At 35.1% G+C, this 19,592-nt stretch overlaps 3 protein-coding genes across 10 annotated transcripts in view; 1 reads left to right on the top strand and 2 right to left on the bottom strand.

The window, feature by feature from the left end:
• Positions 1 to 320: 320 nt before the first annotated feature.
• Positions 321 to 3,702, bottom strand: LOC139809198 (nucleolar complex protein 2-like). 5 transcript variants are annotated; one of them, XM_071771920.1, is made up of 12 exons: positions 3,612 to 3,702; positions 3,168 to 3,390; positions 2,855 to 3,084; positions 2,676 to 2,782; positions 2,496 to 2,602; positions 2,266 to 2,420; positions 1,951 to 2,178; positions 1,694 to 1,882; positions 1,509 to 1,622; positions 1,299 to 1,430; positions 1,009 to 1,221; positions 321 to 898 (listed from the first exon to the last, which is right to left on the bottom strand). In XM_071771920.1, exons 2-12 carry the CDS (start codon positions 3,346 to 3,348, stop codon positions 464 to 466), a joined length of 2,091 nt encoding a protein of 696 aa, XP_071628021.1. In that variant the 5' UTR covers positions 3,349 to 3,390; positions 3,612 to 3,702; the 3' UTR covers positions 321 to 463. The 5 variants fall into 5 exon arrangements, with proteins under 5 accessions (XP_071628021.1, XP_071628023.1, XP_071628020.1 ...); XM_071771922.1 differs by having other exon boundaries at positions 3,556 to 3,672; XM_071771919.1 differs by having other exon boundaries at positions 3,465 to 3,671.
• A 2,775-nt stretch (positions 3,703 to 6,477) lies between these two features.
• LOC139808472 (RING-box protein 2-like) overlaps positions 6,478 to 19,592 on the top strand; it is a 46,151-nt gene continuing 33,036 nt past the window's right edge. Inside the window, exon 1 of the mRNA XM_071770504.1 lies at positions 6,478 to 6,710. Within this exon, the coding sequence (XP_071626605.1) occupies positions 6,557 to 6,710 (154 nt within the window). The 5' untranslated portion in view covers positions 6,478 to 6,556. The remainder of the gene's footprint in view (positions 6,711 to 19,592) is intronic.
• LOC139808466 (facilitated trehalose transporter Tret1) overlaps positions 8,594 to 19,592 on the bottom strand; it is a 33,091-nt gene continuing 22,092 nt past the window's right edge. For 3 of the 4 annotated variants that reach the window (XM_071770494.1, XM_071770493.1, XM_071770492.1), the window contains 5 exons: positions 15,758 to 15,883; positions 13,321 to 13,444; positions 12,911 to 13,084; positions 12,155 to 12,543; positions 8,594 to 11,986 (listed from right to left, as the gene is read on the bottom strand). In XM_071770494.1, the coding sequence (XP_071626595.1) occupies positions 11,405 to 11,986; positions 12,155 to 12,543; positions 12,911 to 13,084; positions 13,321 to 13,444; positions 15,758 to 15,883 (1,395 nt within the window). In that variant the 3' untranslated portion in view covers positions 8,594 to 11,404. Of the gene's footprint in view, positions 11,987 to 12,154; positions 12,544 to 12,910; positions 13,085 to 13,320; positions 13,445 to 15,757; positions 15,884 to 16,979; positions 17,637 to 19,592 lie in introns of those variants that run through there. The other variant, XM_071770495.1, reaches the window with a different exon arrangement.

Below are 19,592 nucleotides of genomic sequence, written 5' to 3'. Positions count from 1 at the left end.
ATGCACGCCTCGTAACAAAGCGTTTCCACATCAGACGCTTAATAACAAAATGTTTGACAGAAATAAAATACAGATTGTTTTTTTTTTATGTATTTCTAATGTATATATTCAAATATTTGAAACGTATAATTTTTATTTTTTTTAGAATTAATAAGTGAGATAAATAAGTTTTAAATTATATTTTTTTAATTATATGTTTTTCTGTATTTTAATACTATTTCCAATATTAAGAGATTTATATATAATCCATAAATTATTGTGTGTAAGGGATTCCATAATTATCACATATATTAAATGTAAAAATAATGATAAAATTCATATTCAGATATAAAACAATGTGTATTTGTCTATACATATAATTGTTAATTCCAGAGTAATCTTGCCCTTATTTTTAACTTTAATCATTAGTATTTACATCTTGAATAAACCATGTTTTTTCTCAGCAAATTCTCATCATTGTTGACTACTTTTTCTTCTTGTTTTTATTGATCTTTTTCTTATTCAGTCGTCTTTCCGCTCTTATTTCAGATTCCGTTTCTTTCATCTGAAATTCAAACTCGCTCTCTTCTTCACTGTCTTCTGCACTCTGCTCATCTAATTTATGTTTCACTGATTTTCTCTCAACTGGTACGTTGAACTCTTTTTCGTTCTTCGTAAGAAATTTAAGATTCTGGGATTCACGATGTTTAATGCAAGAGGCATAGAATTTGGCTATTGCTGTGCCGTCCGTTTTTATTCTATTTTCCCAATTTATAATCTTTGCCATATTTTGTAAATCTATTGCTGCTTTAGCACGCTCGGTCTCGATGTATGTTCTATTTTCTTCAATTACAGATAGAAGCTGTTTCATCTTCTTGCAATAAATTGTCACATGACATTTCTTCAGAAATTCTTTTAACTACGAAAGTATATCGATTTAATATTTTGGACATAATAAAAATAAAATAATAAAACATCTAATAATAAAAATTCTAAAAATTTTTTTAATTTAGTTTCTTTTTAAGATACCTGTATTATACAAGATATGTAGAGATCTGGGAAATATATTCTGTAACTTTCACTTGCTGCATGTTCCAATATAAGTTGATAAATAGTTTCAATAATACTATCTTTGAAGCCATTTTCTACCAATTGTGATTTCGATATCCTTAAAAGGCAATCAAAGGATATAGGTTGCATCGTAGCTTTATGCCTTTTGTTAAAATCATAAGAATCCAGTATCTAAAAAGAAAAGTTTGACACAAGATAATTGTATATCCTACGATTATAAATTATTAAGATTTGAAAATAACTGATACCTCGAGAAAGAACGGCATAATAGGTATAAAAGTTCCGGTTTCCTTAGAAATGGTTATTAACATTTTCAAACAATGGAATCGCAATGGATAATATTGTACGGTTGGATTTATTTTTATTGTTCCAATAATAATCTGTTAAATAATTTAATGTTTTTTTAACATAAATTGTTACATTATTTTTATTGCTTGTTTGTTTAAAGTATCTAATACCTGGACTAACGGATATAACAGCGATTCCAACTTATCTCTTGCTTTAGTTATCAATTCTGTCCAAAAGCGTAAGAAATTTATATACTGCCAATTATATACGGCCTGTAAGTTTTCCTGGAAACAAAAAATATTGGATGTTAGTGATAAATTTTATGAAAAGTACATAATTGCTATTTAATGATTACCTTGTTCTTTAAGGTTACGGCGTTTTTTAAATCAATCGCTAATTGTCTGATATGTAAAAAGGCATGACTGTACGAAATATTGTGGTCAAGCAGGTAAATTTCGACCAAAGAGTGTCTCATGAAATTTATTCTTGGTAATGTTTTGGGTGAAACAAATTTCGTATTCTGACCGTATTTCTCATACATAGTCTAAAAAAAAAAGTTTAATGATGCCATTGTCCGAAAATTCTCTTTTCATCATAACATGTGAATCTCACCTCTAATAGTTTCTCAAGTACAAATTCTTTGTTGGTTGCAATATGTAAGATATTCATAAAGGCTATAACACAAACAGTTTCTTCTGCAGTTGACCATAGCTTTAATAAGATTCTTAACAATGGTTTACTTAAGGACGAGAACGATTGGGTATAAGGCCACACTTGATGAAGATGCTTAAGAAGCACTATGAGAACAGCATTATTGGATGATGCTACAGTCTGCAATAACTGTGAAACAGATGTACTTATTGATAGAATACATTATTTGAACTGCATTATATATGAAAGATAAATGAAGAATTTACATATACATACTTTAATTAAATCCGACAAGTATAACTTCAAAATTTCTTGTATTTTGTTAAATCTCTTAGATTTATGTGCTTCCTGCGATTCTGGATCCAGTTTTAAATACCGTCTAAGTGCATCAGGCAAGTGTGTTATACATAATTGCATCACGCCATTAAATGCTAAACACAATTTGGTAAAATTAAAATAGAATTATTTAAAAAATAATTAGTGACTTAATAGCAATTAAAACTAACTTGCACTTCCTTCTACTTTATATCGTGTGGTTGTATCTCGTGATACTGCGATACTATTCAAAGCTGCATGGAAAGCTTCTACAACACGTTTAATGGTAACACTTGATCTACAAATTCAGAATAATGCATAATTACTACTTTGCTATTCATTCAATAAAAAGTAAACAAAAGAAAACTTACTTGTCTGTTTGTATTTCTTGTTGCCAAACTTTCAGTAATTGCATAGTGATCTTTTCACAATTATCGTCAGCTTCTTCCGATTGAGAATCACTATTATCGCTAGCAACCTGTATATTTAATAATATTGTTAAAAAGGTATTTAAAACAAAGAGTTAAAATTACATTTGTGAAAAAAATACCTTTAAATTTTTATTAGAAATGTGCCTATCATCCGAGTCCACTGAATAATTATCATCATCTCCGTCATCTGATACTTCCAAGTCCAAGAGATCTTGGTCATTTTCCTTCAGGTATTCATAAAAATCAGGATCAGTATCTTGTAATTTTATCAATGATCTTTTGTATTCTGCAGGATTTAAGTTGCTCTCGCTATCGCTGTCGCTATCAGGTCGTTCGCTGTTTTCATCATCTGCATAAAGGAATATAACAAAAGTTGGAATATATGCAATCTAAAATAAAAAAAGAAATCCAATCAAATATTTGATATCATACCTGTGTTTTTATCTTTTTCATCACTATCGTATATATCACTATCTGTATCACTTTCGAAATCTTGTTCAAGGAACTCTTTAGTAGTTACTTTGCTCAGATCTCTTTTCTTTTTCCCAGTAATTGCTAATTTCTGTACTTCTGGCAACTTGAGAGGCCTCTGGCTCATCTTCTTCACTTTCATTTTTAAGACAAGTTATACACTTTTGTAACCAATTCAAATAATCTAGAAGAAATTATAGATTTGAATACATAATAAACGTGTAAATATGAGAAAGACAAGATTAGCACGTGTATAACCTAAACTTTTTATTTTCAAATAGTAATTAATAATCATATATAATATAAGTTTTGCTTCTCTTAGCTGCAACATTTACTGAATTAATCATACATATGTTATAAACGTTCATAATACGTTCATAAATTTATTTTGCAATTTTCACGTGCATTTTAGGAATCTGTTTTCCACCGCCAGAGAGAAGCCATCCGTGCCGACCGTGCCACGTGCGTGCGGCGCGTGCCGCGCCGGCGCGAACGGCGTGAGCGGCCGAACTGGGCCGAACGTGATTCGGCCGGATTCGGTCGGATTCGGGGGCAATCGGGGGCTCGACTCGCCACGCAGCTGACGCAGCGCGCGCGCAAGTAATATGTCGCGGTCGGTACGAGTCGCGAGGCGGCGAGACGTTGCCGCTCGTGTAAGTAATTTCTTTCTCGTGAACGAAAAGAAATCCTCCGGTTACAGAGTGTATGTGTGTCGCAAGCTGAATGTACGCCGAGTATTCTGTTTCTTCTCGTGTCGACTGTAACGAGTGGGATGGCCGAAATGAACGTATCACCCTCCCGCTCCTCCCGGCTGTGATTTGACGGGTCTCCTCCTCCTGTCTCAGGCAATGTGCCGTGAATGCCGTGATCGGTAAGTGAATTGTGCATATGAGAGAGAAATGATTCGAAGCGCGATACATCCGAATCTTTAATAGAATTGTTGTCCCGCGTGTCGCAGTGACACGATAACCTCGGAATTCGTGTCGCGTCTCTTGCCTCCGTTTCGATTTCTACTTCGAATGAGTGAATCGCGTGGAAAGACGCTTCGGTGAATAGCTCGAACCTCTCATTGAGCACGGGAATTAATTATCTATTGAGTGATTAAAGAGAATGATCGCGCGTTTGGGGCGTTCTTACTTTGCTTGTCGCGATCGCGAACGAGCTGGAGCGAGGAGCGAACTGGAGCGAGCTTGCTCCAAAATGCGTACGAATGTCGAGAGTGCGAATTAACAATTGCTCAAACGTGATCCGAGACCGAGGTAGATGCCGATGGATAACCAGGAGCCAGGAGAAACGTCGCCGGATCGCCCCGAAGTGCGAGAAAAAAATATTTGTCGAAATATAACAGTTAATTGTTTGTGAATTGAATAAAATAAATCGTGAAAGATGCAGACGCGAGACAGGCTTGGGTCGGTTTTTTTCATTATCAAGTTGATCTAGAAATAATTGCAGAATATTGACATCATCGATTAAATTTCTCTCGAATTATTAATATCTGCTGAACAGTGAACACATAGATGCTAATATATGTATATTTAAAAAAATAAGACCCGTTTTCCTATTGGTTTTTCTTACATTTGCTTCGGCGCGCTGTGATTGGTTCACCGCTTCAAGTTTCAATATTTTGAGGCAATCGAGGCAAGGCGAACTCGTCATTACGTCGCGGTGGACTGCAAAGGACAAAGCGCGTCCGAGTCGCTCCGTAGTATTTATCGTGCGTTGTTAAGTCGTTACCGTGCTAAAGTGAATTTCGCGCGCGAGGACGTATCGCGAGTGTTTTCTGCAAGTGTTGAACATTGTGTGCGATCGTTATCGTGTGTCTATACCTGTACCGCGATCTCAGTGTAATACCGACAAGCCGTCTCTGTGCGCGACGCGGCGTCGGGCCGGCATATGTAAACGGATTTTGACACTTTGAACCTGTTTGATGTTGAAATCCGTACAATATCGTGGCTTTAAACGCGCATCTATCCCATTTGCAACAAAAAATCCGCGTTTGGACACTGTTTATCTCAAATAATACAGTTTAGTGACGCGAATGTGCGACAGTTTCTCAAGTGAACTCCGCGCGATCGTAGCGAGCTTGCTGTATGAACGTCGAGAGTGCGAATAAAATTAAATTTTTTTTTATTTTCACAGTTTCTCTCTTTTCGAGGGAACGCAAGAAGAAGTATCGTCCCATCGAGGGAACACTACGAAGCAGACAGCCCCGAGCAGCCTGAGAGGAGGAGGAGGCCTAGGAAAGGCATCAGGCGCCGGCGGAACAACATGCGGTAAATATGCATAATTGGTTTATACATATTGTGTCTTTTATGCGGAAGAGTTATCCACTTTTCAATTGGATAGTTAGTCAGAAATTAAAAATTAGAAAAAAGAAGTTTTATTTTAAAAATTCTATAGAACCTTTTGTATTCAATAGACAGAGAATATATTCTTAAAAAATTACATAATTATTTCATTAAATTTGCTTAATCAACTAAAATATCAATTAGAATTCAGTGTTCGGTCATTATTTTTTGAAATATTTATTGACTGTCTTTTTGTTTTCCGTTCTTTTTGGATTTTATATTTGGATTTCTAATTTGGATTTTATATTTGTTTGTTACAGAATCATCGCAGCGACGTTGCAGAATAACTCCGCTGTTGCGCATCGTACGGTGAGTGATTACTATTTATTAATATCAATTAATATTGATTTATAAAAATTTAATTTTTAATTAAGGAAGCAACAATTATGTACTATGCGTAAGGGATTGGGGTGATCAAAGTAGTTATGTAGGTATATTTCAATATAAAAAAAAAACAAGATTTAACAATATACATGCGTTACATGTCACGTGCGTAAATTAAGAAGTAATAAAAAATACAAATATAATTAATATAAGATCAAATTAGATCAAAAATTTTTTTTTATAAAGATTTTGTACGGAACGCGTTTTTTTACCTTTTTTAAAAAAAAATTATAATAATAACTTATTTGAATACATGTCCGAACTACTCAGAAGATAGTCGAGATGAGAGTAAAATGAGATGAATATATGAGTTAGACAAGGACCGACAATCATCTTCTATCAGTCTATCTGACAAGTAGTTCGGACATGAACCATCATAGCACGGACACGAACCATATACCATTATCGAGCGAAACGACGTTAGTTGCGTTGCATCTTCTCAGGTAGCGCGTCGGAAAATACATCTTTAGAGAGAAAAAGATGGCCGCTCGGGTTTCTCTCTCTCTCTGATAATAATAAATTAATACATAAATAAAAACCGCGTCGCGTTCGCACTTTGCGCGAATCGCGTCGACCTCGCGCTGTTCCGTGTTCCGCTGGCGTTTCTAACCTCGAAACATGGGCGATTCCGAGCAAGACCCGGGTGACCGGATCGACGGCGATAACCAGAAAAACGATAAGATGTTTACTCTGAAGAAGTGGAACGCCGTGGCCATGTGGAGCTGGGACGTGGAGTGTGACACCTGTGCAATTTGCCGAGTCCAGGTTATGGGTGAGTCTTGGTTATGTTTTCATTAGCTTCCCATGTCAGGATTCGCGAAAATTATTATTACAAAGAAAAAAAGAATTTTATTTATCGTTTTACTTACAATAATACTTCAACTTGTGCTACAATCTACTTCAACTTATGATACTGGTGATTGACCGTGTAGTACGAATAGTGCACTGATTGTGAGAGAACTTGAAGAACTGTTGCCGCAGTTCGAGAGATTTCCCCTTTATAAAGCCAAAAATGACCAAAAATATCGTTTTTCTGGTTTATCCAGGTAACTTATTCTAAGATTTTTCTGGGGTGTATATATAATCTTATCCTAGTTATCTTAAGAACATATATTCCTAAATTAAATATGTAGGCAATGATCACCCCCGCTACCGTATCCATCGTTACAGAAATGTTGCATTATGTTGATTATAATCGTCACGCTGACATTCGCGCAATGAAAATTAATTTATACCTATTTATTCCAAAATGCAACGTATTCGACGTTTTGTATCCCAATAAGCAAACGGTACGCTAGCAACTGCCAGCAGGATATCGCAGCAGATTGGCTGTGTTAGCGCATTAAGCTCTGTCTACTAGAGTCTGCCGACATGATCCGATAGTAAATTGTCAGTATAAACTATCAGAATATGACATTTTATGACCATTTAAATGGAATAAGTGATTAGGAAACGATTAGGATAAGATACTGCTGGATTTTTGTAGGCGACGTGCCATCATATTCTGTTAACAGATTGTGTTACATTTCTACTGGCATTCTAGCGGTGGAATTTACAGCAGACACTTTGCAAGATTTATTTTTGGCAGATTAGACTATGGGACGTTGATTCCCAATCTCTATTTATTTACTCGTAATGCACAGTGTCTAGGCAGTTTAAGTTGTATTGTTTCTTATAACTTTAAATGTACGTGTCATCCAGTCATCAATATAAGATACATAAAGTCTCGTTATACTCACCATTACTTATTTATTACAACAATAATTTGAAACAGTAGATTGTTCACTTTTTGATTGAGAATCTTATCAGAGAATCAAATCAGAGATTATGATTATTAAATGTCTTGCAGATTTTGTTAATTGATGACTTTTAAAATGGGAATTGGAAATTGCTGAATATAAAAATGTCTTAATATCTAAAAAGATATTTTGCGTTCTACATTAAGCAGGTTTATATTTTTAATAATGGGGTGTATAGAATGTTACAAAATTTGGATTAAGACACTGCTGTAGGAACTTTCATGAAAAATTATGTAAAAAAAGCCGTCGTGATTTTTTTTACTTTAAAAGATACTTTTTGAAACATATACTTACATCAGCATTGGCTAATTACAGGCTACGGTTAAACGATCATCTGGTCATGAATTGCAGGTAGTGTTAATGATCATATTGCCGTCAATATATGTACACAAATTCATAATCAATATTTTTACATATTTTTTCTATATTTTATATAATGAATATTTTATATTTATTTATTTTTAATAGGTTGTGAGGGGGTATGTTTTTATTACACAATAATAGACAATGTATAATATGAACACAGTATCTTGTGCTTCAATAATTAACACGATCTGAAGATAGATCATAAGACATGGACTGTTTAATCGTTGCTTGTAATAGGCCGATATTCTAAAAACTACTGCTTGAAACGAAAACTAACTTTTATTTAGATTTCGTTTTTCGAGAACTTCTCTATCGCATTTGGATTTGTGAATTTCATATATTCTATATATTATATAGCATTATAATTTTCAAATCTTGTTCTTACTTAATTAGTGTTCGTAATTACGCGTAATTGTTTAAAATTGAATAGCATTGTTAACGTTATTATATAAAAATATCGCAAGGAGAGGGTAAAAAATTAATGCAACAATTTTACATAAACATATCATTTTATGTATAGATAGTCTTAAAATTATACCACATAATAACTTACAGATTACTCGTAAACTTAACATGAGTATTAAATTATCAAAAATATTCCGCCATCTTCATTGTGCTTTGGCAAATAGCTTATGAATAAGCGGCAGGTATTACTTATAATAGCAACAAATATAAACAGTAAATATGAGAAACGAAGAAATGCCGTGATTGGTCGTTGTACTACGAAGGAGAGTAATAATGTACTCAATTCTCGTATAAAACGAGGTATATTGTGCACTTATTGCTTTATATAATATTAGAGTCGTACATTGAACCTTGCACAATCGCAAAGGAATGATTTTTTGTTCGAGCGGTATTTTATTCACAATGTCAAAATGAGATTCCGCGCGCTGTAAACAATGCCTACCGTGACACTGTTTAACACGCGAGCGAGAAAAGAAACTAAGACGCGAGAAACGTTCCGCATGACGTTATATCGTTTTTACACTTCTATCTACACAAACAAAATTCGCTACTAACGGAATTCTTCGACTCGGACGCACGCAACTACAAGCACACTCTGACTTATAACAACGGATACTCACGTGTTTTAACGTGTTTTCTAACGCGTTCGTCAGTTATCGTTAAATTATGATATGCATTTAGTTTTTACTGTGCCAAACACACTGTGAGTGCACCCGGTCGCGCGTAGTAAATCCGAATAAATTACAAAAATATATAATTTACATATTAACATTGGATACAACTTATTAAACATCACATTTCATACAGGCAATGCAAACGTTTAAAAGACATCAAAGTACTATATCCTTTAAACGTCTAAAATATCTTCTCAAATGTCGTCTAAAAATAAATTTCGTAAAATCAATTTTTATTTATTTCATTTTTTTAACTCTTTTGTTATAAAAACTACGTAGAATTTTAATGTACATATAATTCTATTTATAATCTCATATGATAAATTGTTCATAAAAATATACAATAAATATGTATCAATAATTTAAGTAAAACGTATACAAATAATTCCTTTGTATATAATAAATCTCTCATATATAACAATATGCCAACGAATTGTTCTTTCATTAAATTACTCGACCGAGAACACTCATCAGGTGCCCGACGCAGTTTTACCCTAACTTTCGAACATAGGCGATTCGACTATTTTCTACATTTGTCTGAGGCTTTCCTCCAGCGCTACTCTTACGTAACTTTCTAAGAACTTCATCTCAACTTTACGACTACGCTCCCACTTTTCCTAATCCCTCGCTTTAGACTCTTTAGAGAATAAAAATATATATCTGCCATATATCATAACGCTTAAATTATCGTTTGACTTGTACGTACATTTAAAATCACATCCCACATTGATACAGCCGTCCGATACCAAGCATGATTTGTTTAATACGAAGATTACGATAATACGCGATCATGGACTGTTAGAATCATATCGTCCCACTTACGCTCAATTTCTTCAACGCTTATTTAACAACAATCGTAGTTCAATAGTCCCCCTCTGTCCCTTTCTAAATTTTGTCTGAAAAGAAGAAAGAGGCAATAGAAAAATAATTATATCCACAATTGAAATTAACAACGACGATCTTCGGACGTGGATACATAATATCACTGTGGCGCAAATCTTCGACTATTTACAGTTTATAGTACAAACTAGACGAGAACGCGGTTGATCTTAAAATTTATTGTCGCGTGGGAAATTCGCCCCTGTTCGAAAGACCGGCTTCTTGGTCGGTGTATAATATATATGTATATATAATATATAAGTACATAACATATTACGCGTGCTTCTCAAATTCAAAGTGCACGTGGCGGATTAATTGTATCGCACATAACTATATGCGATACCACAGCCCCACGCAAATTGCGTCGTTTCACGTGCGTTATAAAAAAGAAGGAACGCGCGCTCGCGCGCGCGACTAGCGTTGACCTACGCGTATGCCGTATACGTATCTCTAACGATAGTATTGTCCGCTATATTCTAATAGAGCAATGTCAACTTGAGGTAGGCCCTGAAGGACTGTCGGAAGTAATAAAAACAATTACAACTACACACCTAGTCAACAGCTGATAGTCACATATCGCGTCATTTCCACGGTGGGAAAGCGTAACACGTTTACATCCCACGAAGCTAATTAATTGCCTCGCAGATACTCGACAAGGTTGGCACTAACTCGCTAACTCTGATCCTCGCATCGGACATGAGTCAAGTCAAATCGAAATTTTACGAAGCTAATTGAAGAAGCGAATGAACGAGGATGATGTATTTTTTTATATCATAAAGTTATCAGTGCTTTGGAAGTACAGTTGAATTGGAATTATCTTGATCAACTTTTTTACAATTAATTTTTTTTAGATAGCTTTTAAGAGATAGCTATTACGCTGAAATTAGACTCTTCTTCCAATTGCCTCTTCAACTCGTTTTAAAGAGATGTGGATCTTGTGAGAAGCGCTTTTGTCCATGTATCTATTTCTATACTATTCAGATCTACAATCTTCCATTCTTTATCGGTTATCTCCGAATCGCTCTCGCTCAAACTTCGTTATAACAAGCAGACTTTGCGAAGTCGAGCCGAAGCTCGGAAATAAGAACAAGGAAAAGTCAAGAAGGAAGAACAGATGCACTTCTCTTTACATAGAGAGAAGTATAACCTTCGAACTTGACTTCCCTTTAAGGGAAAGCATACCTATAAGGGAATCTATACCTTAGAGGAACACCGTAAGGAGTGCTATTCCTTACTCGAACGAGCTTCTTTGTCGACACGAATCGCGATCGAAAGTTCAGCAGCTAGCACGACATCGGCGTCGGTTTCATATTGGCGACCGCGCTCATTCGTCTAGTCGGACCTCTAAATCCCTTCTCGATTTCTTCGAGCGACCTGCCGCGGGTCTCCGGCACGCTGACGATCACGAAAACGAGACCTACCACGACGATAATGCCGAACAGCCAGAAGGTGCCGTGCGCACCGATCACCGCTATGACGTCCTCGAAAGTTTTCGTCACGATGAAGGTGCACATCCAGTTGAAGCTAGTTGCGATACTTGCGGCGGAGCCGCGGATCTGGGCGGGTAGGATCTCGCCCATCATCAGCCAAGGAATGGGTCCGAAGCCCAGCGAGAAGCCTATTACGTACACGATCAGACTGACCAGCGGCAGCCAGCCGAAGGCCGTCACGTCTATGTCCAACGATTTCACGTAAAAGAATCCGCCGAGAGAGAAGAGAGTCAGGGCCATCATCACGGCGCTTATATACAGCAGCATCTTTCTGCCCAGCTTGTCGATCACAGACGCGGCGACGAAAGTGGATATAAAGTTCACTATGCCGATGATTATGGTCGAGAGATTCTTATCGATTGTGCTACCAGCATCCTGAAAAGAAAACGTTGTTCGTTGATTATTACACGCTGATCTATATCTCTCAAAATTTAGAGATTTATTTGACCGTTATTTCATTTTTATGATTTGATTGAGAATTATATGTTTAAACATTATTGAATTTTGAACTCGCGAATCAATAGAGAAAGTTGATGTACGTACCTGGAAGATCTGCACTGTATAGAATATCACCGCGTTGATACCGGACATTTGTTGGAACAACATCAACCCCAAAGAAATGAGGAGAGGATTGAGGTGCTTACTCTTCAACAACTCCGAGATCGTGCTTTGAGAACCGTTTTTCTCGCTATCGAGGTATTCCTGATGCATTTTCTCGATCAGAGACAATTCGTCCGTTATATCTGCATCTTTACCGCGCAGCCATTGAAGAGACTTGCGGGACATCTTTGTTTTCCCCTTAGAGATATACCATCTTGGCGTCTCCGGAATTACGAACATCAAAATCAAGAATGGTAGCGGTAAAATCGCTCCTACTAGCGCCAGATTTCTCCAATCCAGATACATGCCTGCTATGAAGCACAGTAATATTCCTGCGCATCGAATATAAAACTTTTATGAGTTTGTGAGACATAATTTATAAAGAATAAAGTATAAAATATATAAGAATAAGTATAGAATATATGTTCTTATATTTAAATGTTCAACAAGTTGAATATTTAAATATCATATTAATTTCTTTATCAGACAAATGAGAAACAAATAGCATATTTAATATTTATCTATATTGATATTTATTGATAACATTTTAAAAAATAAACGCGTGTAAATAAATTGTAAAGCTTTCAATTCTGAGAAAATAGATATCAAATTCAGGCATTATAAAGAAGTTTTAGGAACGTACATTTAAATCGACGATAGAATTAAACTATAACTATATAAAACTTGCGTTTTACTTACCGGTGTTACCAAAAGCGGTCGGCATTAAACCAAGAGTACCACGCACTTCTGCCTGTATCGTTTCGCCCAAATACACAGGCAACGCTAAAGATGCAATACCTACAGCGAAGCCGCTTATCGCGCGCCCAGCCAATACCATCGGGACATTCTCAGCCATCGCAATTAAGACCCACGCTGTAATAAATATCACGTCATCGTATAACATGGTCTACTACTTATGTGCAATGCAAGAATTCGGAATATAAGGGAAACTATAACCAATTTAAATAATTTGATGGAAGATGTGACAGAGCTTATATAACGTTACTTGTTACGATAGTTCGTTCATTATATCTTGCATATATATCTCAATACATTATATCTTATTACGTACAATTTTTCTTGCGCTGCGCATGCTTCGATAAACTTACCTCCAATAAATGGAAGCGCTGTGGAAAGTATCGTCTTTTTCCTTCCTATATATTCGATGAGCGGCCCTCCAGCAATGCCACCGACAAGCGCACTCAGTGGCATAAGTGACCCAATCCACATGCTCTGTAACATAAAATTTAGAATATAATCATATATAATCTAAAAGCTCCAAACGAATTTTTAGAAAGATTTTGATAGGTGCTTACTGCAAGTCTCTAATTGTCAATTAATTAATTAATTAATCAACAGAATATCAAATTAAATATCTATTAAAGATTAGTTTATTTGAAATTAACTACACAACATTCTACACATATATGTATGTATATATAAGCGATGCAGAAGTTTAATAAATATCGGCCCGAATATATTATATAACGCCTTAAACTTTTAATATAAATAAAATTTTGGGGGGATTTAAAATATTCTGTATACTCGGTAACTATTAAAATTGCTACGGTTATGTACAGAAGCGACTCGGGATAGGATTGAAAAAAATGTAGGTCGATTGTATATTATGCAGCGCGTATCGACATCTCAGACCTCTCGATTGTTTTAAATTCATCGTTCGAATAGCAAGTCCTATACTGAAGCAATACTGACGTAGTTTTACTCATCACAGGTCCTTCGAATACAAATAAGGTCGGGAAGCCGCAAAAATGTCAAGGAAAACAATTGCGAAGGGCGACCATCGATCATTTTCGTTGCTCATTCGTGGTCGTGCGTTTTAATTAAGTTACCGCAGCGCAAAAACGGGTTACGAAATCTTTGTCACGATTGATCGAGTCACTAAGCGCAAAATAATTACTGCAATAATTGCTGTTAGAAAATAATCGGTGTAATAGATAGCTGGCAGTGTTCTTAGTACGATGGCTTTTAACGAAACATTATTTTCTCAAACCTAATTAATTATTAGAATATCTTATATACTTGCATTATTTATTTAGTTTAATAAAAAACAAAACATTTAGAAAAATATTTTAGGAGCGTTACGAAAATATTTTTGCATAATCAGCAGCTATTCTATCCTGTCTCTATCGGCAGAGACAAAAGTATATTCTGTATTGAGGATTAAAGTCAAATCTTATATAATATCTTTCGGAGTATATCGTAAAATATTATCGCATAGAGAATGCATTAATAAAAGCATTTCGCTCAGGATAATTTGAATGCAAAAGCATATAGTTTTGTATGATGAAAAAATGATCATTTTCAAATATAATATAATATACATTATATAAACGATTTTATTTTATTATATTTTAGCATATTAAAAAACAAAAAGATATTGAACACGTAATAATTTTGTTCCCTTTTGCTCTGAAATATATTAACGCTAAGTTTCCTGAGATACATATATGTTCTACATCGCGGCTCGTCGGAGGCTCGAACGCTCGCTTTTGCGGAAGCGTCTTATTCAGCACACTCGCTTGCATATCTGGAATCAATTTCCGACATTGTCATGATGTTGAGGCCTTACGACAGAGCTGGCGTGTCCGGCAAAATGGCCAATCGCGTTCGTGGCCACTGAGGCACGACGGCTCCTTCGCCAATACGATCGCAATCAGGTCATCGTGCCCCTGACCAGGCACCAATGACGCACTTGAGGTTAAACCTTTTAATTATCCATTGACCCTTCGAATAACGAAGGTCGTACCTTTTTATACGCACGCGTAGCATCGCGATAATTTACAAGTGACGCGCGTTACGTCGTTCGTCATCGGCGCTTAGCTTCGACTTCCACTTCACATTGATCCACAACGTGTCGCTCGTAAACAATTCCGTCGGATTTTTCCTTGACATCGTGAATTTAATTTAATTTAATTTAATGTAATGTCTTTAAACGGGCGTAGAAACGCGTGCTATCGTAATATCTGTTTGCGATCTAGACATAAACGAAAATGATGTCACGAATACTTGTTTGGCATTCTCTAGTAGCTTCAAACAATAAGATATAAGATGGTAAAATAATTTTTTTAATAAATAAAACGTTCACGTAGATAGAGAACATAGCTACTGATCAGAATACAAATAAATATCAAGTTTGCAGAAAATACGAGTTATACGAATATGTAGGTATTACGCTAAACGAATAATGTGTATAATTGGCGGTAGATGTTCAAGGAGCGTGTCCGATTCCCACAATCGTCTACTTCCGACAAAATCGGATCCTTCGTATTCACTTCACGGTCGAGCGTTCGGAGAGATTGCGATTTTATTCTGAACACTTTTATGAAAACGTTTGTCGGAGATCGTTTTCTTACGTAGCTTTCGCAAACTTGGCGAATTTTACATAAAATTCTAGATACATGAAATACAAAGTATGTGCCCGATAAGATGCGTGATTTGTCTTTCTGTACGATAAATTCTCAACACGTTCGGACAGGAGTTAAGGACGGTTCGGATTATTTAAAAAATATCAATTGCTGGACTTACCATCTGTTTGGTGACTTCGAATCCCGCCGTGGTGTTATCGCGCATGGATACCAGCGCTGGCGATGTGTAGGAAGACGCATAGCCGACCTGCATCGAGCCTAACGATACCGATAATGCAGCCAATATCTGTAAATGAATTATAAACAGCATGAAAAATGTATGAAAGCCTGAACGTGAGCTTTGACTCTTTAGGCGTACTTAGTAAGATGAGAAACCTCTTTAAATTACAGGGGAATTACTAAATATAATCGGAATAAATTCAATCGGTAAGGCAGATTGTCAACAGATGACAGAATAAATATATTATAGTCATAAATCTTTCATGTAAAGAAAAAACAATCACATAATCGCTAATCAAAATTGTGAAGATTCACGTGCGCTTTTTTAATATATAGACTATATATATATCAAGTATATATTTTCTTTGTACATGCAATTTGTACATGTTTATATAGACTCTATTGAGAAACCAAAGAGAGATCAATGCAATAATTTAATTGATATTTGATCAATTGTCACGATTTGCGTCATAGAAATTATGTCGAAAACGATTGCGACATTCGCATGGAAAATATCCTGTTATTTTCGCAATTTTTATATGTATATTAACGTATGGATCTTTATTTAGGATTATTTGTAGTATATGGAATCTTAAGGATGACCAGTAAAAATTGCAGTGCAACCAGCAAATAAATAATTATAATTCTTGAAAAAAAAAATATTAATTAAATTTGTTTGACTGTACAGTAGCACAGTTCTCGAGAAAAGTAATTTTCAATATAAAAGAAACGTGCGTTTTTATTATAATATTGTAGTTTTTAAATAACAATTGCAGAGTAAAAATATTATCGCTACAAGTTCTAGAACCATGACAATGTATTCAAGATTGTTATAATTTAGTTTCAAAAAATTTTTTAAACTAAAACGCTATTAATAATGAATAGGTCTGTAAAGTTACATGAACAAATTTTAATATTACATATAACATTTGTCAATTTTTATAGTCCGAGAATTCAAGATTATTCTTGAAAATTATGCAGAATATTATTATGTATTTTGTACTTATTTTTACACGAGAAATCTCTCTCTCACTGTCTATTCAGTTATCTACGGGACATTTTGTGCGAAATATCTCTTCTTGCCCTCTAAAGAAATTTAAGAAATATCCAGAGAAGTAAAAATAAAGACAAACGAAAAATTTCGGTCTAAATTAGCTTTTTACCTGAGTGATCGTGCATTTTGCTACCGGCGAATTTACCGGCAGCTCGATGTCTACATAAGTGTCCGCTCGCAGAAGAATCTTCATGATCACGGATAGATCGAATCTATTGTGATACTATCTCGTAATCTCGATTATGAACGCGATTTTTCGACGAAGGTGATTTCGGGACCAGTTTAACGTTCGAGAGAGATAACCAGCAATGTTCTCCAATTACAACGCGACGATCATCGTCGCGTTTCACGATGGAAACCGGAATCGGAGCGAAAAATCGGATTATTCCGAACACCCGCGATAGGATAAACTGACAATAAGCGGATTTATTCGGATCAGAAATCTATCCGATAGCAGGTCGATTCCGAAAGTCTTGGAAACTCCGCGTTCTCGTATCAGAGTTGTAAAGTAGTCTCGATAAACGCGTTGCAGAAAGAAAAAATCGGATAACCGAACTTTGACCCTTCGAGGATCCCGACTCGAGATCGGGATGGAAGATGAGAAAACTCACTCTTGCGCGCGGGGACTATCTGTTATAGAGATCGATATTTCCGATCGGATTCCGATATTGATCTGGCTTAATCGACGATCAACGAACTGAGTATCGATCGCGCACTGACGCGAATGGAAGTTTTCGATGTCACAGTATAATACAAGCTATTGACACTTGTGGAACGCGCCGGGTGAACTTATATAGAGAGCGATGCTGGGGGCCGGCCATCCCTTCCCCTCGTAAGTCACGTAGTTGAGAACCTCGTAGATCACTACTCCCCGGAGCCGGAGCATGTCGGATGATCACAGTCAATTTGAAAAGGCGTCTTCGTTTTGCACTTTCGAAGCGACTCATGATTCTAATTCCGAGCGGGGGGGGATGAACGTATTATGCCTTTACGTAACTGTATTTTCTGAAGCACTTTTGAAACTCGATGGGGGTATAACTCGTATGTTCAACGTGAAAACCATAACGTTTCCTAAAGCAGTTCTCTTGTTTTGTAACAGTATAACATTAGCCGCCAACGTTAAAAAATTAACTTTCTATAGCTCATTCGATTGTTCATTTTGCACGTTATTTGATTTTGCGGCTGGTATTGCGAGTCATAAATATCGGTAGATTACAAGAATACCAAGATATTTATTGTCCTATTATTTAATGATTTAGAATATTTGACGAAAAGCAGTATAAAATAACTATTTAGAAAATCAATAGAATCTTTTATGCACATAACGTACTATATTCTCTATATTTTATATATGCGTATATTCTTTATTGATACATTATGTTTACTGTATTGATAAAGCAGCATGCATGTATACTGTATCAATAAAGAGTTAAGTATTTTATTATTCATTCAAACAACTCATTGTTTAATGCAATATTTTAACGTTACTTATTCTATCGGCATGCTATCAACTGATTAATCAATATCATATCAACTGAGTTACTCGTTGTTTTTCTATTTCCGTTATTTCTGTTATATGGTTCTTACTATCTTATCAACTTCACAGTGAATTTGCTGGCAAAGAAAAAGTAATTAGACATTGCGTCAGTATTTCATTTAATTGTTGAAACGTCTTTCTTGAATCTATAATCGATATATGCAAGAAGTTCTTCATTAAGCGCATGATTTTTATCCAAATTCTTCAGCTATAACTTTTTGCACTAATAACGCGCTGTATGTAACAATTATTTCGTTCAATGCGTAAATTTTAGCGCGTGTTCGCGCAAACTCTAAAAATTGAAATCTAGGAATAGAATGTTTAATGAAATTTTCCATTATCTGATTTTACTTAAATATCATTTTCGTTTGTCTATATATTATATACAAGAAATTATTTTTATTCTTATATAACTTGTCATAACTCGTTTGACGTATGGATTTAAATATGTTACGTCATTTCGGTTTGATTATTAATTAATGCTGATATGCATTGATCATAAGTCATTAAATTAATAAAAGAGCTTGATAAATATATAATGGTTATAGTCACATCTGCTTTTAACATCTGTATCTATAATACGATTGTTCGTGTAATGAAGGTTGATTTCTTGCTTGATAAATATTCATTGCTTCATGCTTTATGGCATAGAATACTGTTTCATCAAGCTAAATTTAATCTTTTTTCACATAAGGGGTATTCAAATAAGTTAGAGTTTAACGGTTTGACAGGTTATGTCGGGTTAAAGTCGGGTAAAAAGTTAATTTTTACACTTTTAACCCAAAGATTAATGTGATAGGTTAATGAGTCACTTATGTATTTTGCATAACCTTAAAAAGTAGCGCGCCCAAAGTTAATTAATTAACTTTTTACTCGACTTTAACCCGACATAACCTGTCAAACCGTTAAACTTTAACTTATTTGAATACCCCTATAGTTTTTTGCTTGTGAATATTGAATAAGTTATACAGATACATAAATATAATATAAATATGTAAATAAATAAATACTAATACATGCAAAAATACAAATAAAATTTCGAGCACAAATGATTTAAGGACATAAAAAGTTGCAAAGCTTGTATACTTTAAGTCTATTTTTCGCGTAAAATTACCGACGATAAGCTGAATAATTGAAATTAATTTAACAAGAGCTCTAATTATTAAAAAGATTACTCTTTTAATG

The sequence above is a fragment of the Temnothorax longispinosus genome, chromosome 2, assembly GCF_030848805.1.
Source record: "Temnothorax longispinosus isolate EJ_2023e chromosome 2, Tlon_JGU_v1, whole genome shotgun sequence".
NCBI lineage: Eukaryota > Metazoa > Arthropoda > Insecta > Hymenoptera > Formicidae > Temnothorax > Temnothorax longispinosus.
This window is presented reverse-complemented; position numbering and strand designations above follow the sequence as displayed.